At 35.5% G+C, this 19,282-nt stretch overlaps 1 protein-coding gene across 5 annotated transcripts in view; it reads right to left on the bottom strand.

Annotated features, from left to right (window-relative positions):
- Positions 1-14,135: 14,135 nt before the first annotated feature.
- The window catches only part of CD36 (CD36 molecule), a 75,751-nt gene continuing 70,604 nt past the window's right edge, over positions 14,136-19,282 (bottom strand). For all 5 annotated transcript variants that reach the window (XM_043588703.1, XM_043588702.1, XM_043588701.1 and 2 more), the window contains 5 exons: positions 18,595-18,713; positions 17,510-17,583; positions 16,876-16,930; positions 15,912-16,076; positions 14,136-15,074 (listed from right to left, as the gene is read on the bottom strand). In XM_043588703.1, the coding sequence (XP_043444638.1) occupies positions 15,912-16,076; positions 16,876-16,930; positions 17,510-17,583; positions 18,595-18,713 (413 nt within the window). In that variant the 3' untranslated portion in view covers positions 14,136-15,074. The remainder of the gene's footprint in view (positions 15,075-15,911; positions 16,077-16,875; positions 16,931-17,509; positions 17,584-18,594; positions 18,714-19,282) is intronic.

The raw sequence follows: 19,282 nt of genomic DNA, 5'->3' as shown, positions 1-19,282 counted from the left end.
AAACCTTCTATCCCTTTTTCTGTCTCTTCATCTTCTGGGAATCCTATGATTCAGATGTTATTCCTTTTTAATGAGTCACTGAGTTCTTTAATTCTTATGTCATGCTCTTTTGCCTTTGTTTCCCTCTTTTATTCTGCTTCATTATTCTCCATAAGTTTGTCCTCTATATTGCTGATTTGCTGCTCTGCTTTATCCCTCCTTGCCGCCATGGCATCCTTTTGAAATTTGTAGCTCAGTTATAGCATTTTTAATTTCATCCTGACTAGATTTTACTTCTTTTGTCTCTGCAGATAGGGGTTCTATGCTTTTTTCAACCCCAGATAGTATTCTTATTATTGTGATTCTAATTTGTGGTTCAGGCATCTTGACTGTATCTGTTTGATTAATTCCCTGGCTGTCATTTCTTCCTGTTCTTTCATTTGGGGTGAATTCCTTCATTTTGTGATTTTGAAGGAAGAGAAAGTATTAATAAAATAAAAATAATAATTAAAAATAAGAAATAAAAACAACACAAAAAATCAAATAAAGGATGCTAGCTCCTAGGTGTGTTTTTGTCTGGTTGTTGAAGAAGCTTGATAGAATAGAGAAAGAAAAAAAGGTGGGGGGAGAAGATAGGAAAATAAAAGGGAAGGAAAGGAAAGGAAAGAAAAAAAACAGGAAGAAAAAGAAAAATGTGTGAAAATTAAAAAAAAATGAATACAATAAAATAAAATAAGATGAATAAATAAAATAGGGTTTAAAAAAATTACCATAAAGTAAAAATATAGTAGAAAAAATTAAAGTCTTTTTTATAAAAATTGAAAATGATAATGAATTTTTTCTTTCTGTATTCAAGAATAAAAAAAGAAAAAGAAAAAAATTGGATTGATGGACCAGCAAAAAGAATGAAATATGATTGAAAGTACATCCAATTTCCCCTAGTAGTCAAACTATGAAGTACTTTATAGTCCTTATACTAAGCAGGTGAAGAGATATGTGTGTTCCAGTAGAGCATGGTGGCCCAGTTGGGAAGGTCTTGATGTAGTGGCTCCATTCTCCAGTAGATGGTGCTACTTAGTTTACCGAGATGGATTGTTGTGGCATGTGTAGGCATGTGTGTGCATGTGTAGGAGGGGTGATAATGGCTTCACACAGCCACCCAGTCTCTAGTATCAGAACTCTGTGCTCTTGCCCACTGGCAATCAAGCTCCTCTCCTTTTTCTCCTGCTTCCATCTACTCCCTGCTTCTACACTGTTCATGACCAAGCCATCAGCCTGCCAGGCTGCACCTCCCTCCAGAGTTTTATCTTAGATGGGGCTGTGTTTCCAAACCCCTCATTTCTGAGTGCCCTGTAGCTTTGACCCACTCAAACCTTCTGGGGGAGCATCTCTCTGAGCAATGGCTGGGTGCCAGCCTCCCCCTGGAATGTCCATTTGGCTGTGCTGCTCTACATGCACAGAGACTGTGGCCGGTGGAAGCCCACCCCAGAAAAATTTCGTGCATTTGTGTAGCAGCTGTGGTTCAGGGATTATGTAAACCACAACACTATCTGACGCCAGGCTTCAGTGAACCGTTAATGTCCTTGTTCCAACCCCAGCAAATGTGGCTGTTCTCCGGGGTCTGCTGAGACCTCTGCCTGGGGGAAGGCCACTCGGCCCCTACCACATGTCCTCCCAGCAGGGAAACCACCTCTCCTTGTGTGTTCTAAGAACCCCTTGGATCTCACTGTCTGCTCCTGGGGATTGACCCTTTCCACCAGTGGTCCACCAGGTATTGAGCTGCCAAGTTTCAGACTCTGAGCTCTCCTGTTTATAGCATCTTAATGGAATTTAAACCTTCTCCTTTCTCCTTTATCCCTTTTTTATTCAGTCCCTTGAAGTCCCTTTCTCCTTTTCCCTTTTTTGTTCAGTGTACTCTTTCTCTTTCTCTCTGGCTGCTTTTGGCGGGGGGTGGGGGGTGGGGGGAGGGAGAGTGCTTTTCCTATACTTTCCCCCAGTCTCAATCCTCTGTCAGTAAGCGAACCAGCTCCCTAAACTCTGTGGCTTCTTTCTCCTCCAGTTCACCTCTCTGTGCCAAGTACCTGCCAAGTTCTGTGGTTCAAGTTGTGTAGATTGTTGTGTTAATCCTCAAATTAGTTTTCTAGGTGTGCAAGATGGTTTGGTGGTATTCTAGCTGCATTTCAGGGCTGAGAGAGGCAAAAAAAAAAAAAAAAAAAGCTCCATGCTGCTCTGCCTTCTTGGCCCCTCCCTCCTGAGCCAACCCATTTTTAACACTCCTGAATATTTTCTTCTTATTTTGCAAGCTAAGTTACTCTAAACAAACAAAGCTGTTTGTTGTGTGTTGGGCTTTTTGTTTGGTTTTTGTTTTTGTTTTTATACTACAAGAACTCTAGTGTTGTGTAGGAAATGATCTTGATGCAATAGTTTCTTCTGAGTATACATCCAGGGGCAGTGCCACAGGTCCTAAAACAGAAAGTCTCAGAAATCCTTAGTTTATCAAATAACCTAATTTATCTATTTAAAAATACACAGTGAGAAGTTAGGAGAAAGTGAGTGAGTACGTTTACAAACTTAGGACAGAGTGGAAGCCCTACTATCCCTGAATCATATTGCCTGTCACTCATTTTGTTGCAACAGCTTTCCCTGTTGATGGTGAAGATAGTAAGACCAGAGCTGGGGTTTGAGCAAGGGGGTCCAAAGTACAGAGGATGCTTGGTATCAAAATCTTCGTTTGTTGTATTGGAGAGACACAGAGGAAAGTATGTCCAGCTACAACTGTAGAGAACCAGTGACCTGATAGATAGCCAGGCCTTTGGTTTTTGTTTTTTCTGCATGCTATTGGCAGGGGAAAATGGGATACTGCTACATCTCATATAAATGTATTACACATCCGTAGGGACTCATATGTGCCTTCCTATTTTGGCAATTTTGTACCTTTCTGTTTTGTACCTTCCTATTTTCACCAAATTCTCTAGTTTTTGTCTAACATGTCACACAAACTACTTCCTTCCTTAATACTTAGTTTCTCTCCCTATTATCTCTCTTATAACCAAAGCTGAATATTCTTTTTTGTTAATTGAAGTATAATTGACATATACCATTACATTCGTTTTAGGATTACAACATATTTGTACATACTGTACCGTAAAATAAGTCTAGTTCACATCGGTCACTGACATAGTTACAAAACTTTTTTCTTAGATGAGAGTTTATAAATTTATATTCATATCAGCTTTAAAATATGAAGTACCATAACATTAACTCTAGTCACCATCCTGTACATTACATCCCCATGGCTTAAGCATTTTATAACTGGAAGATTGTACCCTTCAACCTCCTTAAGCCATTTCAATAACACCCCCCCATACACAACCCACCTCTGGCAATCAGCAATCTTTATATCTGTGAGATGGGCATTCATTAATTCATTCATTCCACGTATAAATGAATCCTACATTGTTTGTCTTTCTCTGACTTACTTATTTCACTTAGCATAATGCCCTAAAGGTCTACCCAGGTCACAAATGCAAGATTTAATCTTTTATGTTTGAAAAATATTCTGTTATATGTGTATATATCTTCTTTGTTCATTCATCCATTGATGGACACTTAGGTTGTTTCTACATCTTGGCTATTGAAAGTAATGCTGCAGTAAACATAGGGGTTCAGATCTTTCTCATTAGTATTTTTATTTTCTTCAGAAAATATCCAGTAGTGGAATAGGATCATGTGGTAATTCTATTTTTAATTTTTTGAGGTAACTGCATACTATTTTTCATAGTGGCTGTACCCGTGCCAACACAGTACAATAGTTCCCTTTTATACAGATCTCTCCAACACTTATTATTTCTTGTCTTTTTGATTTTTGGGTTCTGACAGGTGTGAGGTGGTATCTCACTGTGGTTTTGGTTTGCATTTCCCTGATGGTTACGGATGTTGAGCATCTTGTCATGTACTTGTTGACCAGCTGTATGTCTTCTTTATCAAAATGTCTATTCAGATCTTCTGTCCATTTTTAAATTGGATTCTTCATTTTGTTCATGTAGTAGTTGTGTTATTTATTTATTTCAAATTTGTATGTAAATTCTATTTAGGTAACATATACTGTAATATTGGTTTCTGGAGTAGAATTTAGTGATTCATCACTTACATAGAACACCCACTGTTCAACATAACAAGTGCCTTCTTTAATGCCCGCACCCATTTAGCTCATGGGTGGTGGTGTTCCCCCACCAACCCCCCCTTAAGCAACCCTCATTTTATTCTCTATAGTTAAGAGTCTCTTGGAGCACCTGGGTGGCTCAGTTGGTTAAGCATCTGACTCTCAATTTCAACTCATGATCTTGTGGTTCATGAGTTTGAGTTCCATGTCAGGCTCTGTGCTAACAAGGAGCCTGCTTGGGATTCTCTCTCTCCCGCTCTCTCTGCCCCTCTTCTTATTGCTCACTCTCTCTCAAAATAAATAAACATTAAAAAAACAAGTTTCTTATGGTTTGTCTCCATCCTTTTTCCCCCTTCCCATATGTTCATCTGTTTTGCTCATTAAATTCCATGTCTGATTGAAATCATATGGTATTTGTCTTTTTCTGAAGAGCTTATTTTGCTTAGTATAATATACTGTAGTTCAATCCATATCATTGCAAAAGGCAAAATTTCACTCTTTTTGATGGCCAAGTAATATTCCATTGTGTGTGTGTGTGTGTGTGTGTGTGTGTGTGTGTGTGTACACACATACATACATGTATACTACATCTTCTTTACCTGTTCATCAGTCAGTGGACTTTTGGGCTCTTTCCATAATCAGGCTACTGTTCATAATGTTTCTATAAACATTGGGGTGCATGTGCCCCTTCAAATCTATATTTTTGTATCCATTGCTGGACCATAAGGTAGTTCTATTTTTAACTTTTCAAGGAACCTCGATACTGGTTTCCACCCTGGCCAACTTCTATTCTTTCCTGTGTTGTTAATTTCAGCCATTCTGACATGTGTGAGGTGGTACCTCATCATGGGTTTGATTTGTATTTCCCTGATGATGAATGATTTGAGCATAATTTCATGAGCATGTTGGCCATCTGGATGTCTTCTTAGGGAAAAATGTCTATTCGTGCCTCTGTCCATTTCTTAACTGGATTATTTGTTTTTTGAGCTTTTTTGTTTTTTGAGCTATTTGTTTTTTGGTGTTGAGCTTGATAAGTTCTTTATAGATTATTGGCACTAACTCTTTATCAGATATGTCATTTGCAAACGTCTTCTCCCATTCCATAGGCTGCCTTTTAGTTTTGTTGATTTTTTCTTCACTGGGAAGAAGGTTTTTATCTTGATCAAGTCCCAATAGTTCCTTTTTGCTTTTGTTTCCCTTTCCTGTGGAGACTTGTGTAGTAAGAAGTTGCTGCAGCCAAGGTCAAAGAGGTTGGTGCCTGTGTTCTCCTCTAGAATTTTCATGGTTTCCTGCCTCATATTTAGGTGTTTTATCCATTTTGAATTTATTTTTGTGTGTGGTGTAAGAAAGTAGTTCAGTTTCATTCTCCTGAATGATGCTGTTCAATTTTCCCAACACCATTTTTTGGAGAGACTATTTTTTCCATTGGATATTTTTTCCTGCTTTCTGGAAGATTAGTTGACCATATAGTTGGGGGTCCATTTCTGGGCTTTCTGTTCTCTTCCATTAATGTATGTGTCTGTTTTTGTGCCAGTACCATACTGTCTTGATGACTACAGCTTTGTAATATAGCTTGAAGTTTGGAATTGTGATGCCTCCAGTTTTGTTTTTTCTTTTCAAGATTGCTTTGGATACTTGGGGTCTTTAGAGGTTCCACACACATTTTAGGATTGTTTGCTCTAGCTCTATCTGTTGGTATTTTGATAGCGATTGCATTAAATATGTAGATTACTTTGAATGGTATAGACATGTTCGCAGTATTTGTTCTTCCAATCCATGAGCATGGAATGTTTTTCCATTTCTTTGTGTCATCTTCAGTTTCTTTCATAAGTGTCCTATAGTTTTCAGAGTACAGATCTTTTACCTCTTTGGTTAGTTTATTCCTAGGTATCTTATGGTATTTGGTGCAGTTGTAAATGGGATAGATTCCTTGATTTATCTTTCTGCTGCTTCATTATTGATGTAGAGAAATGTAAGAAATTTCTGTATGTTGATTTTATATCGTGCAACTTTGCTGAATTTGTGTATCAGTTTGAGCAATATTTTTGGTGAAGCCATTCAGGTTGTTTTTAAAAAAAATTTTTTTTAATGTTTATTTTTTAGAGAGAGAAAGAAAGTGTGTGTGTGAGCAGAGGGGGGGCAGAGTGAGAGGGAGACAGAGGATCCTAAACAGGCTCTGTGCTGACATCAGAGATCCTGATGTGGGCTTAAACTCACAAACCACAAGATTGTGACATGAGCTAAAATCAGATGTTTAACTGATTGAGCCACCCAGATGCCCCATTTAGGTTTTCTATATACAGTATCATGTCATCTGCAAATAGTGAAAGTTTGACTTCTTTTTCAATTTGGATGCCTTTTATTTCTTTATGTTGTCTGATGGCTGAGGCTAGAACTTCTAGTACTGTGTGTTAAATAACAGTGGTGAAAAAAATAAATAAATAAATAAATAAATAAATAAATAAATAAATAACAGTGGTGAGAGTGAACATAGGTGTCTTGTTCCTGAATATAGAGGAAAAGCACTCAGTTTTTCCCCATTAAGGATATTAGCAGTGGGTCATCCCTATATGGCCTTTTTGATGTTGAGGTATGTTCAATCTATCCCTACTTTGTTGAGGGTTTTTATCAAAATGGATGCTCTATTTTGTCATATGCTTTTTCTGCATCTATTGAGAGGATCATATGCTTCTTATCCTTTTTGTATTAATGTGGTATATCACCTTGATTGATTTGTGAATGCTGAACCAGCCCTGTAGCCCAGGAATAAATCCCACTTGATCATGGTGAATAATTCTTTTAGTGTTCTGTTGGATTCTATTTGTTAGGATCTTGTTGAGAATTTTTGCATCCATGTGAATTAGGGATATTGGCCTAATTCTCCTTTTTAGTGAGGTCTTTGGTTTTGGAATCAAGATAATGCTGGCCTTGTAGAATTAGTTTGTAAGTTTTCCTTTCATTTCTATTTGTTGGAACAGTTTGAGAATAGTAGGTATTAACTCTTCTTTAAATGTCTGGTAGAATTCCCCTGGGAAGTGCTTTGTTTGTTTGTTTGTTTGTTTGTTTTTTGCTTGATTTGTATGAGTTCTTTATATATTTGGATATTAATCCCTTATCAGATAAATGATTTGCAAATATTTCCTCCCTTTCTATAGGCTGCCTTTTGATGGTTTTCTTTGCTGTGCAGAAGGTTTTTAGTTTGATGTAGTTGACTTGTTTATTTTTGCTTTTGTTGCCTTTGCTGTTGATTTCAGATCCAAAAAAATCATTGTCAAGACTTATGTCATGGAGCTTTTTGTCTATGTTTTCATCTAAGAGTTTTATGGTTTCAGGTCTTACATTCAAATATTTAACCCATTTTGAGTTAATTTTCATGCATGTTTTAAGAAAGCAGTTCAGTCTCATTCTTTTGCATGTGGTTATATATTTTTCTCAACACAGTCTCTCTTATAAAGAGACTATCCTTTCCTTTTGATCTCTGTTTGTTGTTATGCCAATACCATACTGTTTTGGTTACTGTATCTTTGTCATATAGATTGATGTCAGGAAGTATGATGCCTTCAGTTTTGTTTTTATTTCTCAGTATTGCTTTGGCTATTCTCTTGTTCCACACAAATGTTAAGATTATTTATTCTATTTCTGTGAAAAATGCCATTGGAATTTTGATAGGTATTTCATTGATTCTATAGACTGCTTTAGGTACTATGAACATTTTAACAATATTCTCCTAATCCATGAGCATGGAGTATCTTTCCCTTTGTGTTTCCTTCAATTTCTTTCATTAATGTCAGATAGTTTTTACTGTACAGATAGATCTTGCACCTCCTTGTTTAAATTTATTCCTAGGTATTTTACTTTTGCTGATGCAATTGTAAATAGGATTGTCTTCTTAATTTCTCTTTATGATAGTGAATGTTTTACTTCTTGCTTCTAATTTGGATGCCTTTTATTCTTTTTCTTGTCTAATTTTGTGGCCTGGACTTCCAATACTATGTTGAATAAAATAGATGAGAGGGGACATTCTTGTATTGCTCTTGATCTTAGAGGAAACTGTTGAGTATAATGTTAGCTGTGCTGTTATCACATATAGCCTTTGTTATGTTGAGATATGTTCCCTTTGTGTCCACTTTGTTGAGAGTTTTAATCACTAATCGATGTTGCATTTTGTTGTGTCTATTGAAATGATCATATGATTATTATTATTCATTTTGTTAATGTACTATGGCATATCATATTGCTTGATTTGCAGATGTTGAATCATTCTTGAATTATTTAAATAAATCCCCCTTGTTCATGATGTATGATTCTTTTAATGTATTTTTGAATTTGGTTTGTTGAGGATTTTTGAATTTATTTTCATCAGACATTTGGGCCTATATTTTGCTTTCTTGTGGCATCCTTGTCTCGTTTTGGTATGAAGATAATTCTGGCTTTGTAAAATGAGGTTGGAAGTGTCCTTACTTCTTCTATTTTTTGGAAGAGTTTGAGAAGGATTAGTAATAATTCTTGAAATGTTTGGTAGAATTTACCAGTGAAGCTGTCTTGTTCTGGAATTTTGTTGGGAGGTTTTTGATTGCTGATTTACTCTTCTTACTAGTAACCAGTCTTTTTACACTTTGTATGTCATCATGATTCAGTCTTGGTAGGTAGTATAGTACTAGGAATTCATCAATTTCTTCTAGGTTTGTCCAATTTGTTGACATATAATTGTTAATAATAGTCTTATGATCCTATGTATTTCTGTGGTATCCACTGTAAATTTTGTCTTTCATTCTCATTTTGAGTTTTCTCTTTTTTTAATTTGTTCATCTAGCTAAAAGTTTGTTAGTTTTTCTCTTTTCAGAGGACCAGTCCTTCCTATCATTGATTGTTTCTATTTTATTTTTTTTTTCTTTATTTCATTTATTTATGCTCTGGTCTTTGTTATTTTCTTTCTTCTGCTAATTTTTGGCTTTATTCTTTTTTTTAGTTAAGATGTAATTAGGTTTATAGTTGAGATATTTGTCTCTTGATGTAGACATTGGTATGAACTTCCCTTCTAGAACTGCTCTAATTGCATCCCATACATTTGTGTTTGTTTTATTTCCATTTTCATTTGCTTCAAGGAAAATTTTTAAAAAGTTTCTTTTGATGTCTTTGATCCATTGGTTGTTCAGTAGTATGTTGTTTAATTTCCACATGTTTGTAAGTTTTCTGGTTTTCTTCTTGTAATTGATTTCTGGTTTTATACCACTGTGGTCAGAAAAGATATTGATATGATTTCTAAGTTTAAAATTTATTTACACTTGTTTTGTGGCCTAACATATGTCTATCCTGGAGAATATTCCATGTGCATTTGAGAAGAATATGTGTTGTATTTCTTTTGGATGGAATGTTCTGTATATAAAAATTAAGTTCCATCTGGTCTAAGGCCAATGTTTCTGTATGGATGACCTATTTATTTAGGTCAATGGAGTATGAAAGTCCGCTACTTTATTATATTGGTGTCTATTTTTCTTTTTAGGTCTGTTAAAGTTTGTTTTGCATTTTTATATGTTCCTATATTGGGTGTATAAATATTTGTAAATGTTACATCCTTTTGTTGGATTGACCCCTTTATTATATGATGTCCTTCTTTGATGTTTATTATAGTCTTCATCTTAAATCTATTTTGTCTGTCTAGGGGTGCCTAGATGGCTCAGTTGGTTAAGCTTCTGACTTCAGCTCAGGTCATGATCTCACGGATCATGGGTTTAAGCACTGCATTGGGCTGTGTGCTGACAGCTCCAAGTCTGGAGCCTGCTTCAGATTCTGTCTCCCTCTGTCTCTGCCCCTCCCCCGCTCGTGCACGTGCTCGCTCTCTCTCTCAAAAATGAATAAACTTAAAAAAATTAAAAATAAAATCTTTTTGTCTGCTGTAACTACTTCAACTTTCTTTTGGTTTCCATTTGCATGATATATCATTTTCCATCCCTTCATTTTTAGTCTGTGTGTGTCCTTATACCTGAAGTGAATTTTTTTGTAGGTAGCCTGTATCTTGGTCTTGTTTTTATCTTTTAAATCCACTCAGCCACTCTGTCTCATGGTTCTAAAATTTAGTCCATTTACATTTGAAGTATTTATTGATAGGTATGTACTCTTTGCCATTCTGTTCATTGTTTTCTGGCTATTTTATAGTTCTTCTCTGTACCTTTCTTCTCTTGCTTTCTTCTGTTGTAAATTGATGACTTTCAGAATGGTATGTTTAGATTTCTTACTCTTTATTTTATGTGTATCTACTAGAGGTTTTTGCTTTGTAGTTATCATGATACATATACATACTTCTATTTATAACAGCTTAAGTTGATAAGAACTTAAGTTTGAATGCATTTTTAAAGCTCCATATTTTTATGTTTTTTTGGCATCACGTTTTACCTCTTTTTATCTTGTGTGCCCTTTAGTTATAGTTTTATTTTTGACTTTTAGTGTTTATACTAGCTTTAATAGTGAATAATCAATTACCTTTACCATCCATACATGTATCTGTGTGGTTTATACTTTTATAAGTTTTCTTGTTACTAATTAGCACCCTTTCTTTTCATCTTAAATTCCCTCTCAGATTTTTTTATAAAGCCACTTTAGTAGCGATGAACTCCTTTCACTTTTGTTTGTCTGGAAAATTCTGTACCTCGTCTGAATGATAACTTTGATTTTAGGTAGAATATTCTTGGGATTTTTTTTTCTTTGAGCATTTTGAATATATTGTGCCACTTCTTTTTGGTCTGCAAACTTTCTGCTGAGAATTCTGATAACTTTATGGGGGGAGGGGACAGTTCCCTTATACATAACAAGTAGTTTTTATTTTGTGTGTTTAAGATTCTCTCCTTGTCTTGGGGCACCTTGTCTTGATGGCTCAGTCGGTTGAGCGTCCGACTTCGGCTCAGGTCATGATCTCACAGTCTGTGAGTTCGAGCCCCATATCGAGCTCTGTGCTGATGGCTCAGAGCCTGGAGGCTGCTTCCGATTCTGTGTCTCCCTCTCTCTCTGCCCCTCCCCCATTCATGCTCTGTCTCTCTCTGTCTCAAAAATAAATAAAAACATTAAGAAAAAAAATCTTAAAAAAAAAAAAAGATTCTCTCCTTGTCTTAAACTTTTAACATTTAATTATAATGTACCTTAGTGAGAATTTCCTTGAGTTCATCTTATTTGGAACTTTATGGGCTTCCTGGCTCTGGATGGCTATTCTTCCCTAGGTTAGGTTAGTTTTAAATATATATATATATATAATTTTAAATTTATTTATTTTTGAGAGAGATGGAGTGAACAGGGGAGAGGTAGAGAAAGAGAGAGAAAATCCCAAGCAGGCTCTGCTCTGTCAGCGCACAGCTCAACATAGGGCTTGATCCCACAAACAATGAGATCATCACCTGAGCTGAAATAGTCAGATGCTCAACCAACTGAGCCACCCAGGTGCCCCTAAGCCTATATTTCTTTACATAATTGTTTTCTGTACCTTCTCTTTCTCCTTTCCTCTGGGCCCCCTCTAATGCAAATATTAGCCTCCTTGATATTGTCCCTTAAGTCCTTTAAGGTATCTTCCCTTGTTTTAATTTTTGTTTTTCCTTTTGCAGTTCTGATTAGGGTGAGTTCCTCTGCCCTGTCTTGGAGTTCATTGATCCTTTCTTCTACTCCATCTTATCTTCTAGTCTTCTGTTGAACCCTTCTCATGTACTTTCAGTACACTTACTTACTCTTTACTTCTGTAACTTCTGTTTGATACTTTTATCTTCTCTTTGTTGAAGTTCACTCTGTTCATCCATTTTTCTGGGTTTTTGAGCATCTTTATGACAGTGTCTTTGACCTCTTTATCAGGTAAATTACTTATCTCCATTTTATTAAGGAATTTTTCCTGAAGTTGTATTTTTTAAAATTTGGAACATATTCTTTTGTTTCTTCATTTTGCTTGACTTTCTGTGACAGTTTCTATGCATTAGATGAAATAGCCACCTCTCTGATTTGAAGGAGTATCTTCCTGTAGATGACCCTTATTGTTCAACCCTGCCCCTAACTTTTGGTCATCTCTTAAATCTTTGTGATTTTCCAAGGAGCCTATTTTATTTTTTAATGACTCCCAGTAGATGAAGGTGTGCCAAGACATGTCAGTGTCAAAAAGGGGAGGATCTCAGTAGGCATCTGTATTCAGGCAGACTGGACCCAGACCCTCAGGCAGCAGCAGCTTTTAAGGTCTGGAAATATATACAGTCTTGTGGAACTGCAAATGTATACACTGCTGGCCCTGAAGCCAAGTACTCTAGGTATCAACTGGGCAGCAGCCAAAAAAAAAAATCTCCAGATGGATTTTAACATAGCACTAGTGGGCCTGCTACTCTCCAGGGAGAGAAGCTGGTGGGTGCTATCTTTGTGTCCTCTGCCTTGCTCTAGTCAATAGGCATCAATTTCAACCTCCTTGCCATGCCTCTGAGTGCCAGTAGCTCCCAGAGGGGAGCTTTTACACAAATCTAGTGCCCTGATTTCTGCAGCGCTGCCCAGGAAACACCCTTTGATTACCTGGTCTGGTGTCTGGGGCAGTTTATGTGCCTAGATTCCATAGGCCTGAAACAATCGGGAGACATTTGTTGACAGATTACCACTCCCAGAGCATTGGACAGACAACAGGCTGACACGTAGCCCAGTTTATCTGAGAAAGAGCTCAATTTGCTTGTCCAGGAGCTCTGGCCTGAGGGACAAGCTTTAGGTTTGGCGCATATCTAGGAGCCTATGCAGGTGTTCTCAAGGAGCACGCCAATGAAGGTCAACTTTGAGTTCTCTCTGCCTTTCCTTTAATTACAAATAATATTGTTGTGTAGCTCAGACATTGACAATGGGTTAAAAGATTATTGCATTTGCACATATCAAACACAAACATCCAGTACTTTCATAGTGGATATTCAGGGATAACCGATTTGTCTGTAGCTTCATTTTTTTTCTCCCTAAATGATATCCCCTTTATCTTTTTGTTCCTGAGATAAAAGCTATAGAGATTTTATTTCTTCATGCACTTGTCTGCAACAATAAGCATTAACACATTTTTAGATGTTGTAGGTTGTCTAACTTATGTTAACACTTTTGCAGATGCTGTAGATTTTCAAATTTAGGGTATGAACAACCATGCTTTGTGTGGTGGTGAGGAAAGATAGTTTGGAATGAAAATGTGTAATTATAAATATTAGAACACACATGCATTTAAACAATACTAAAGACCCAGAAGTGAAAATATTTTCCTGATACCTAAATGTGGTGAGAGGATATTCTTTATGAAGATTTTAAAGTCTGAATCATTGATTGGATATCCAGATCTTCTGTGAGGTGGCTACGTATGTTTTTCATCCAATTCTTTAGTCCTACTTTGTTCAAGAATTAATTTCCTTCCTATATCTCTTAGATCAACATGTCCACTTTTACATATAAGATATCCAGAATCTAATCTTACATGTCACTAGCTTACAGGGATACCTTCCACCCCCCTCCCTTCAATTAAATGTAAAGGCACTAAATCAGTACACTTTTGAGATTTTCTAATGATCCCTCCAAACTGGCAGTGTCTTTGGATTTTCATTATTTGCCCTGGAAGGTAACGTGAGGAAAGTTACTACTACTTTGTCCTATAAACCACTGTGTATAAAACACAAGACAATGTGGTACATCTTCCCTTTCTGTGAGGAACTTTTTAGGAGAACTAGTTCTCTCCAATAAGTGAACCCTTGCTGAAGAAAGCAGGATTACTTACCAGTATGTCTACTCATAGAAAAGAAAAATCCTTCAGTTTAGAGCTCAAGTCCTGCTTCTGCAGAGGATGAAACGAAATATCGGTTTTTTGTTTGTTTGTTTTTCCTCCTATTTGCTTAAAAATTTAGCCTAGGAGAAAGTTGTCATGATTGAATTCAGAAAGCATATGCCAGAAGGAAATAGAGATTCAGATGGAATATTAAATTAGGGTAAATGCTTTGTGTCACAAGAACCATGAAAAACACAGGAATTTAAGGAAGAACATATTTTAATGTTTGAGACCAGTCTTTCCGAGGTGACAAGGGAAATAAGAACTATTACAACAAATAACTATTAACACAATTCAATCCTTGATAATCTTTCGTATGATAATTCCTTTATAGTCATTTACATCTCTTAATGCTAGCACAGGATTCTGAAGTTGCCAAGCATAAGTTGCATGTAACTGAGCAGAAAGATCACAATCTCCCCGTATTGCTAGAAGAGCTTCAGGATGTGGAAGATGACAAAGTTCTTAACCATGAAGAGCCAAAATGTGCTAAAAATAATGTCCATTTGCATAATTAGTGATAAAATATAAGCCCATTTGCTATAAAGTAAGAAAATGGTTACAATGCCTGCTGTTGCTGTACAAAGGATTCCACAGAGAAAGAAACTTAAGTAATATATAATGAATGGCTCTTAAGGCCAATCATTTACTTTCCATTCTTAAATGTCTTTCACAATTGGTGGCGCTCATGAAATGTGATGTACTGACAGTCCTGGCGTCAGTCTATTGCAACGAATAGGGATGCTGATGTTTTCCCTTGATAAAGAAGACAAGCGTTCAGGGTCCAACATTTGTTGAGAATGTGCACTGTGCTGAATTTGCCACCAGGGAACCAGTTGGTGAATCAGTACCAAATAAAAACAATTGGTTCATGCTTGAGCCAGGTCCATGGAAACTGAAATCAATTTGTGAACATGAAGAATTTTAAAAGTCTCCGGTTTTGTGTTCGAAGTATAAATTTTTAATATCTTAAAATCAGTTAGAAATATGCTGCTGCTTAGTGCAAAAATAATGCCGCCATTTCTTCAACTAGAAGGTGTGTTTCGTAAAAATAAAGCATATTTAATCCTCATTTTGTAGGTCAATAGTAACAATGGTCCTGATGTAGCTGGTACATAAAGGTCGAAACTCATTTACTGCCTGGAAAATAGAAGAAATGTTCTTAATCAGAAAGCAGTGGGAAAATCCCTTACGGATTTTAATCTCGGGGTGCCTGGGTGGCTCGGTTGGTTAAGCCTCCAACTCTTGATTTAGGCTCAGGTCATCAACTCACAGTTGGTGAGATGAAGCCCCGCATCTGGCTCTGTGCTGTCAACACAGAGATCCTCTCTCTGCCTCTCCCCCACTCATGCTCAGGCTCTCTCTAAATAAATACATATTAAAAAAAATAATTTCAATCTCCCATAACCTGCCCTGGACAATAATGTATTAATTACTTGTGACTTTTTGTTATAATTAGCTAGAAATAAGAAACAAAATGTCACTGGGGCACCTGGGTGACTCAGTTAAGCCTCTGACTTAGATCACGATCTCACAGGTTTGGGGTTCGAGCCCTGCATGGGGCTCTCTGCTGTCAGCAAAGAGTCTGCTTTGGATCCTCTGTCTTCTCTCTCCCTCTGCCCCTTGCCTGCTCACACTTTCTCTCCCAAAAATAAACATTAAAAAAAATAAAAAAAAAAATAAAAGGATTTTGCACTAAAGCTATATTCGTACTTTCAAAGGTGATAATTTCATTTTTTTATTCCATTCCTCCCAGAACTTAAGATGCAATGTAGTAATCTGCTTGATGCAATGAGTAATCTGCTCATAGGCCTTATTTACTCATTCAGTCTTTGTGTTTTAATTTACATTAGATATCTCAAAACTTGGAGGATATATTGAAAATGGTAGTTGGGTAGACAAATCTGTTTGTAGTCTAATTTTATAACCCCTCTTTGGTAAAATGAATACAGGTAATAATTTTTGGTGTATACTTACTTATTTTACTTTCTTTGATCTGCACGCACAGTATGAAATCATAAAAGCAACAAACATCACCACGCCAACACTGAGTAAGGTAATTTCTACCAGGCCAAGAAGGTTGATTTTTCCAGTCACTCTTTTTCTAAACATTTCTGCCTTCTCATCACCAATGGTACCAGTCTGTAATAAAGTTAATGATTAACATGATTTGAATAGATGAGCAAAGCAAAAGACTTAAAACCTTCCACTTACATATCACTCTTTCCTCCAAATGCTTGCATAGGTGTTAGTCATCTGTATGTTTAAGATAAACTAGGATAATTCACTTTGCATGCCAAAGGCGGCAATAAATGCCAAGGTAGAATACTTAGTGAAATATAATCCTTCCCCCACTTTGCACATGTTATATAGCACTATTGAACATGCTAGGCTTCACTGATCTTCAGAATGACCTTATAACATCCTTTCCAAAAGATGCTCCCTTTAAGTGGCAAGGTTTCAATAGTTTCAATCGCTCTGAAGTTTTATGTACTGCATTCCCCAATTTTGGGGCTAATTGATATCATGGTTTACACTAAAATTATGTCATCAGGGAATAGGATAGACTGCATACACCTATTCTAACCTGGCCTTTATAAGTTTGGTTGACTTTTATTACCAGTATAATATTCACTGAGTCTTGAGTTATTTGGAGTTACATGTATGTATGACTCTTTCTTAAAATAAGCACTATGCCAAGAAAAAGTGCCTAAAGATGCATTTTGAAAATAATCTAAAATGATAGAAATTGCTTTGATTTTCTAAAAGAAAAATACTGAAAACTGATACAACTATGTGATTGGGTTTTCTCAAATATATATATATTCATCTATATGGGCAATGAAAACATATACAACTTCAAAAACTATACATATATATTTAATTTTGAAACACCAATGAAGTTTACTGTTTTTAATGACTGAGAGATAAAAATACTAACCTCATTAAGCCAAAGAATAGGCACAATATAGTTCCGCTTAAGACCCTTTAATGCCCTGTAATATACATTAAAAGTAATTATGAAAATATATACTAATATATTACACATACACAACAGACATTTCAACAAGTACTAGTGTAAATATATGTTCAGAAATTAGTTGCTTTTGCAACTTGGTTAAGTTCCTTGATTTCTGTTCCCTGTAACAAGTCATTTGAATGTTAATATAGCTGTTCCTCAGACATTTTCCATGCTTACAAATCTGTTTAATACAGATATATAATTAGATTAACTTTTTCTAAGCACAGATTTTCCCTTTCAACAAATTCTACCCAGGAAGGTAAAATATGAATTCTGGAAACTATGGTCATAGAAGTATCTGGACAGCTAGCAAAATGAGAGATACCACCAAATACTTAAAACATATCAAAATATGTGTAAATATCATTTCTATAAACACTAGGCATAATTATAAATTTAAAAAATTATAAGCATTTAATAATTATTTAATGACATTAAGCAAAGAGAAGTTGAAATTTTATATTCTTTCCACTTCTTATAAGAATGTGAGTTAGTCTATGAAAAGAAAATACTACAAAAATCATACAGTGATAACCTCACTTAAGAGACTTACTCAATTTTCTTTGCTGGTTTGACCAATATGTTGATTTGCAGCCGTTTTGCGAATCGTAAAGTGAATCCAGTTATCTAAAAAGAGAACAAACTAATTACCAACTTTAAACAAAAAGTTGCAATATCCAAACTTACTTTTATTATTATGTAAAATTTAATATGACACTACTACTTGAAACTTGTGAAATTAATTGGACATATTATTACATATCTATAATTATATGTGTATATGCAGGCATATATATGTATGCGGGTATGTGCACACATAATGACTTTGTGCAACAAAATGTCTTGTCTTTAGTTAGATATGTGATATTTAACCAAATAGCTATCTATAATTACATGTGTATAGGCAGGTATTGCATACACAATTTCTTTGCCCAACCAAATGTCAAGGTTTTAGTTAGATTCGTGATAGTTACCTAACATGGTTTTGGTAATCAGCAATATGGAAACACAGAGCTCATATAATTAGATTCTTAAACTACACAAGGCCAGATATATATTCAGTAAAAATCCATGTATCCTCAGTGTAATTATACTAGTTGTATCATTATTTAAAGTGACACATGACTATTAAAATTTTGACATTTCATTTGACTTTTGAAGAGGAAAATATCAAAATCATTTAAAACTTTAAACTGTTGAGTTACAGGAATTTTTATTGATTTTTCTTGACCCTAAGTGAAATAGATCTTGCCCTGAATTCACATAATACCCATAAAATATCTTTTAATTCCTCATAATACACAGTATCTCTTCATATAAGCAGTATTTACAGTTATAAATTACTGCTTGATGATTATTTTATACATCTCAAATTGTTTTAAGCCAATTAGAATCATTCCCATCATTGGTATTCCTGACCTATGAACCATTAGATAGGCATATAAATTTCCATATGCTGAGAAACTGAAGTTTAATTACCTTGACATTTCATAAGCAACAATAGAAAGAAATCAATGTCATTTTGACTGAAATAATAGTAATATATCAAGATTTTGATTCAGTAACTGCAATTAACAAGGAGAGAAGTTACTTTTTCTTTCAATTTAATGAAATCAGATCAATAATATGTTTGCTTACAGGTTCAACATCTAAGTATGTGCTATGTTCGTCTTCATTTGGATTTAAGCCTTCAATGGGTTCTGCAATATCAGGACTTGCATGTAGAAAATGAGGAAGTGAAATATACACAGGTTTTCCTGAAAACATTTTAAGAGATATTGGAGATAAATAATTTTTCTCATTTTGCATACCACCCAAAAAATATTTCCTTAAAAATAAAACTTAAACTTTTTTTTAATGTTTATTCATTTTTGAAAGAGAGAGAGGGGCAGAGAGAGAGAGAGGAAGACACAGAATCAGAAGCAGACTCCCGGCTCTGAGCTGTCAGCACAGGGCCCGACACAGGGCTCAAGCTCAGAAACCTCGAGATCATGACCTGAAATTAAGTCGGATGCTTAACCAATTGAGCCACTCAGGCAGCACAAATATAAAAATTTTTAAATAAAAGAATGCATAACTAGGCTTGAACAATGATTGGGGAGTGAGGGTGGGGGAGAATTATATTACCTGATCACTATTGTACAAAAAGAAAATAAAAATTTATGCATCATCCTATTAAACAGTAAGTTAATGCCTGCTGTTCTTCCTTAGATGTCAATTTTCAATATGTAAAGATGAGCTGCTGAGCATAAAATTTCAATCATGTTCTTGTTTCAGGCAGTAATAAGTCTGTGAACTGAGAATTAATTTAAGAGGTCTTCTTTTT

The sequence above is a fragment of the Prionailurus bengalensis genome, chromosome A2, assembly GCF_016509475.1.
Source record: "Prionailurus bengalensis isolate Pbe53 chromosome A2, Fcat_Pben_1.1_paternal_pri, whole genome shotgun sequence".
NCBI lineage: Eukaryota > Metazoa > Chordata > Mammalia > Carnivora > Felidae > Prionailurus > Prionailurus bengalensis.
The sequence above is the reverse complement of the archived record's forward strand: the minus strand, read 5'-3'. Positions and strand labels throughout refer to the sequence as shown.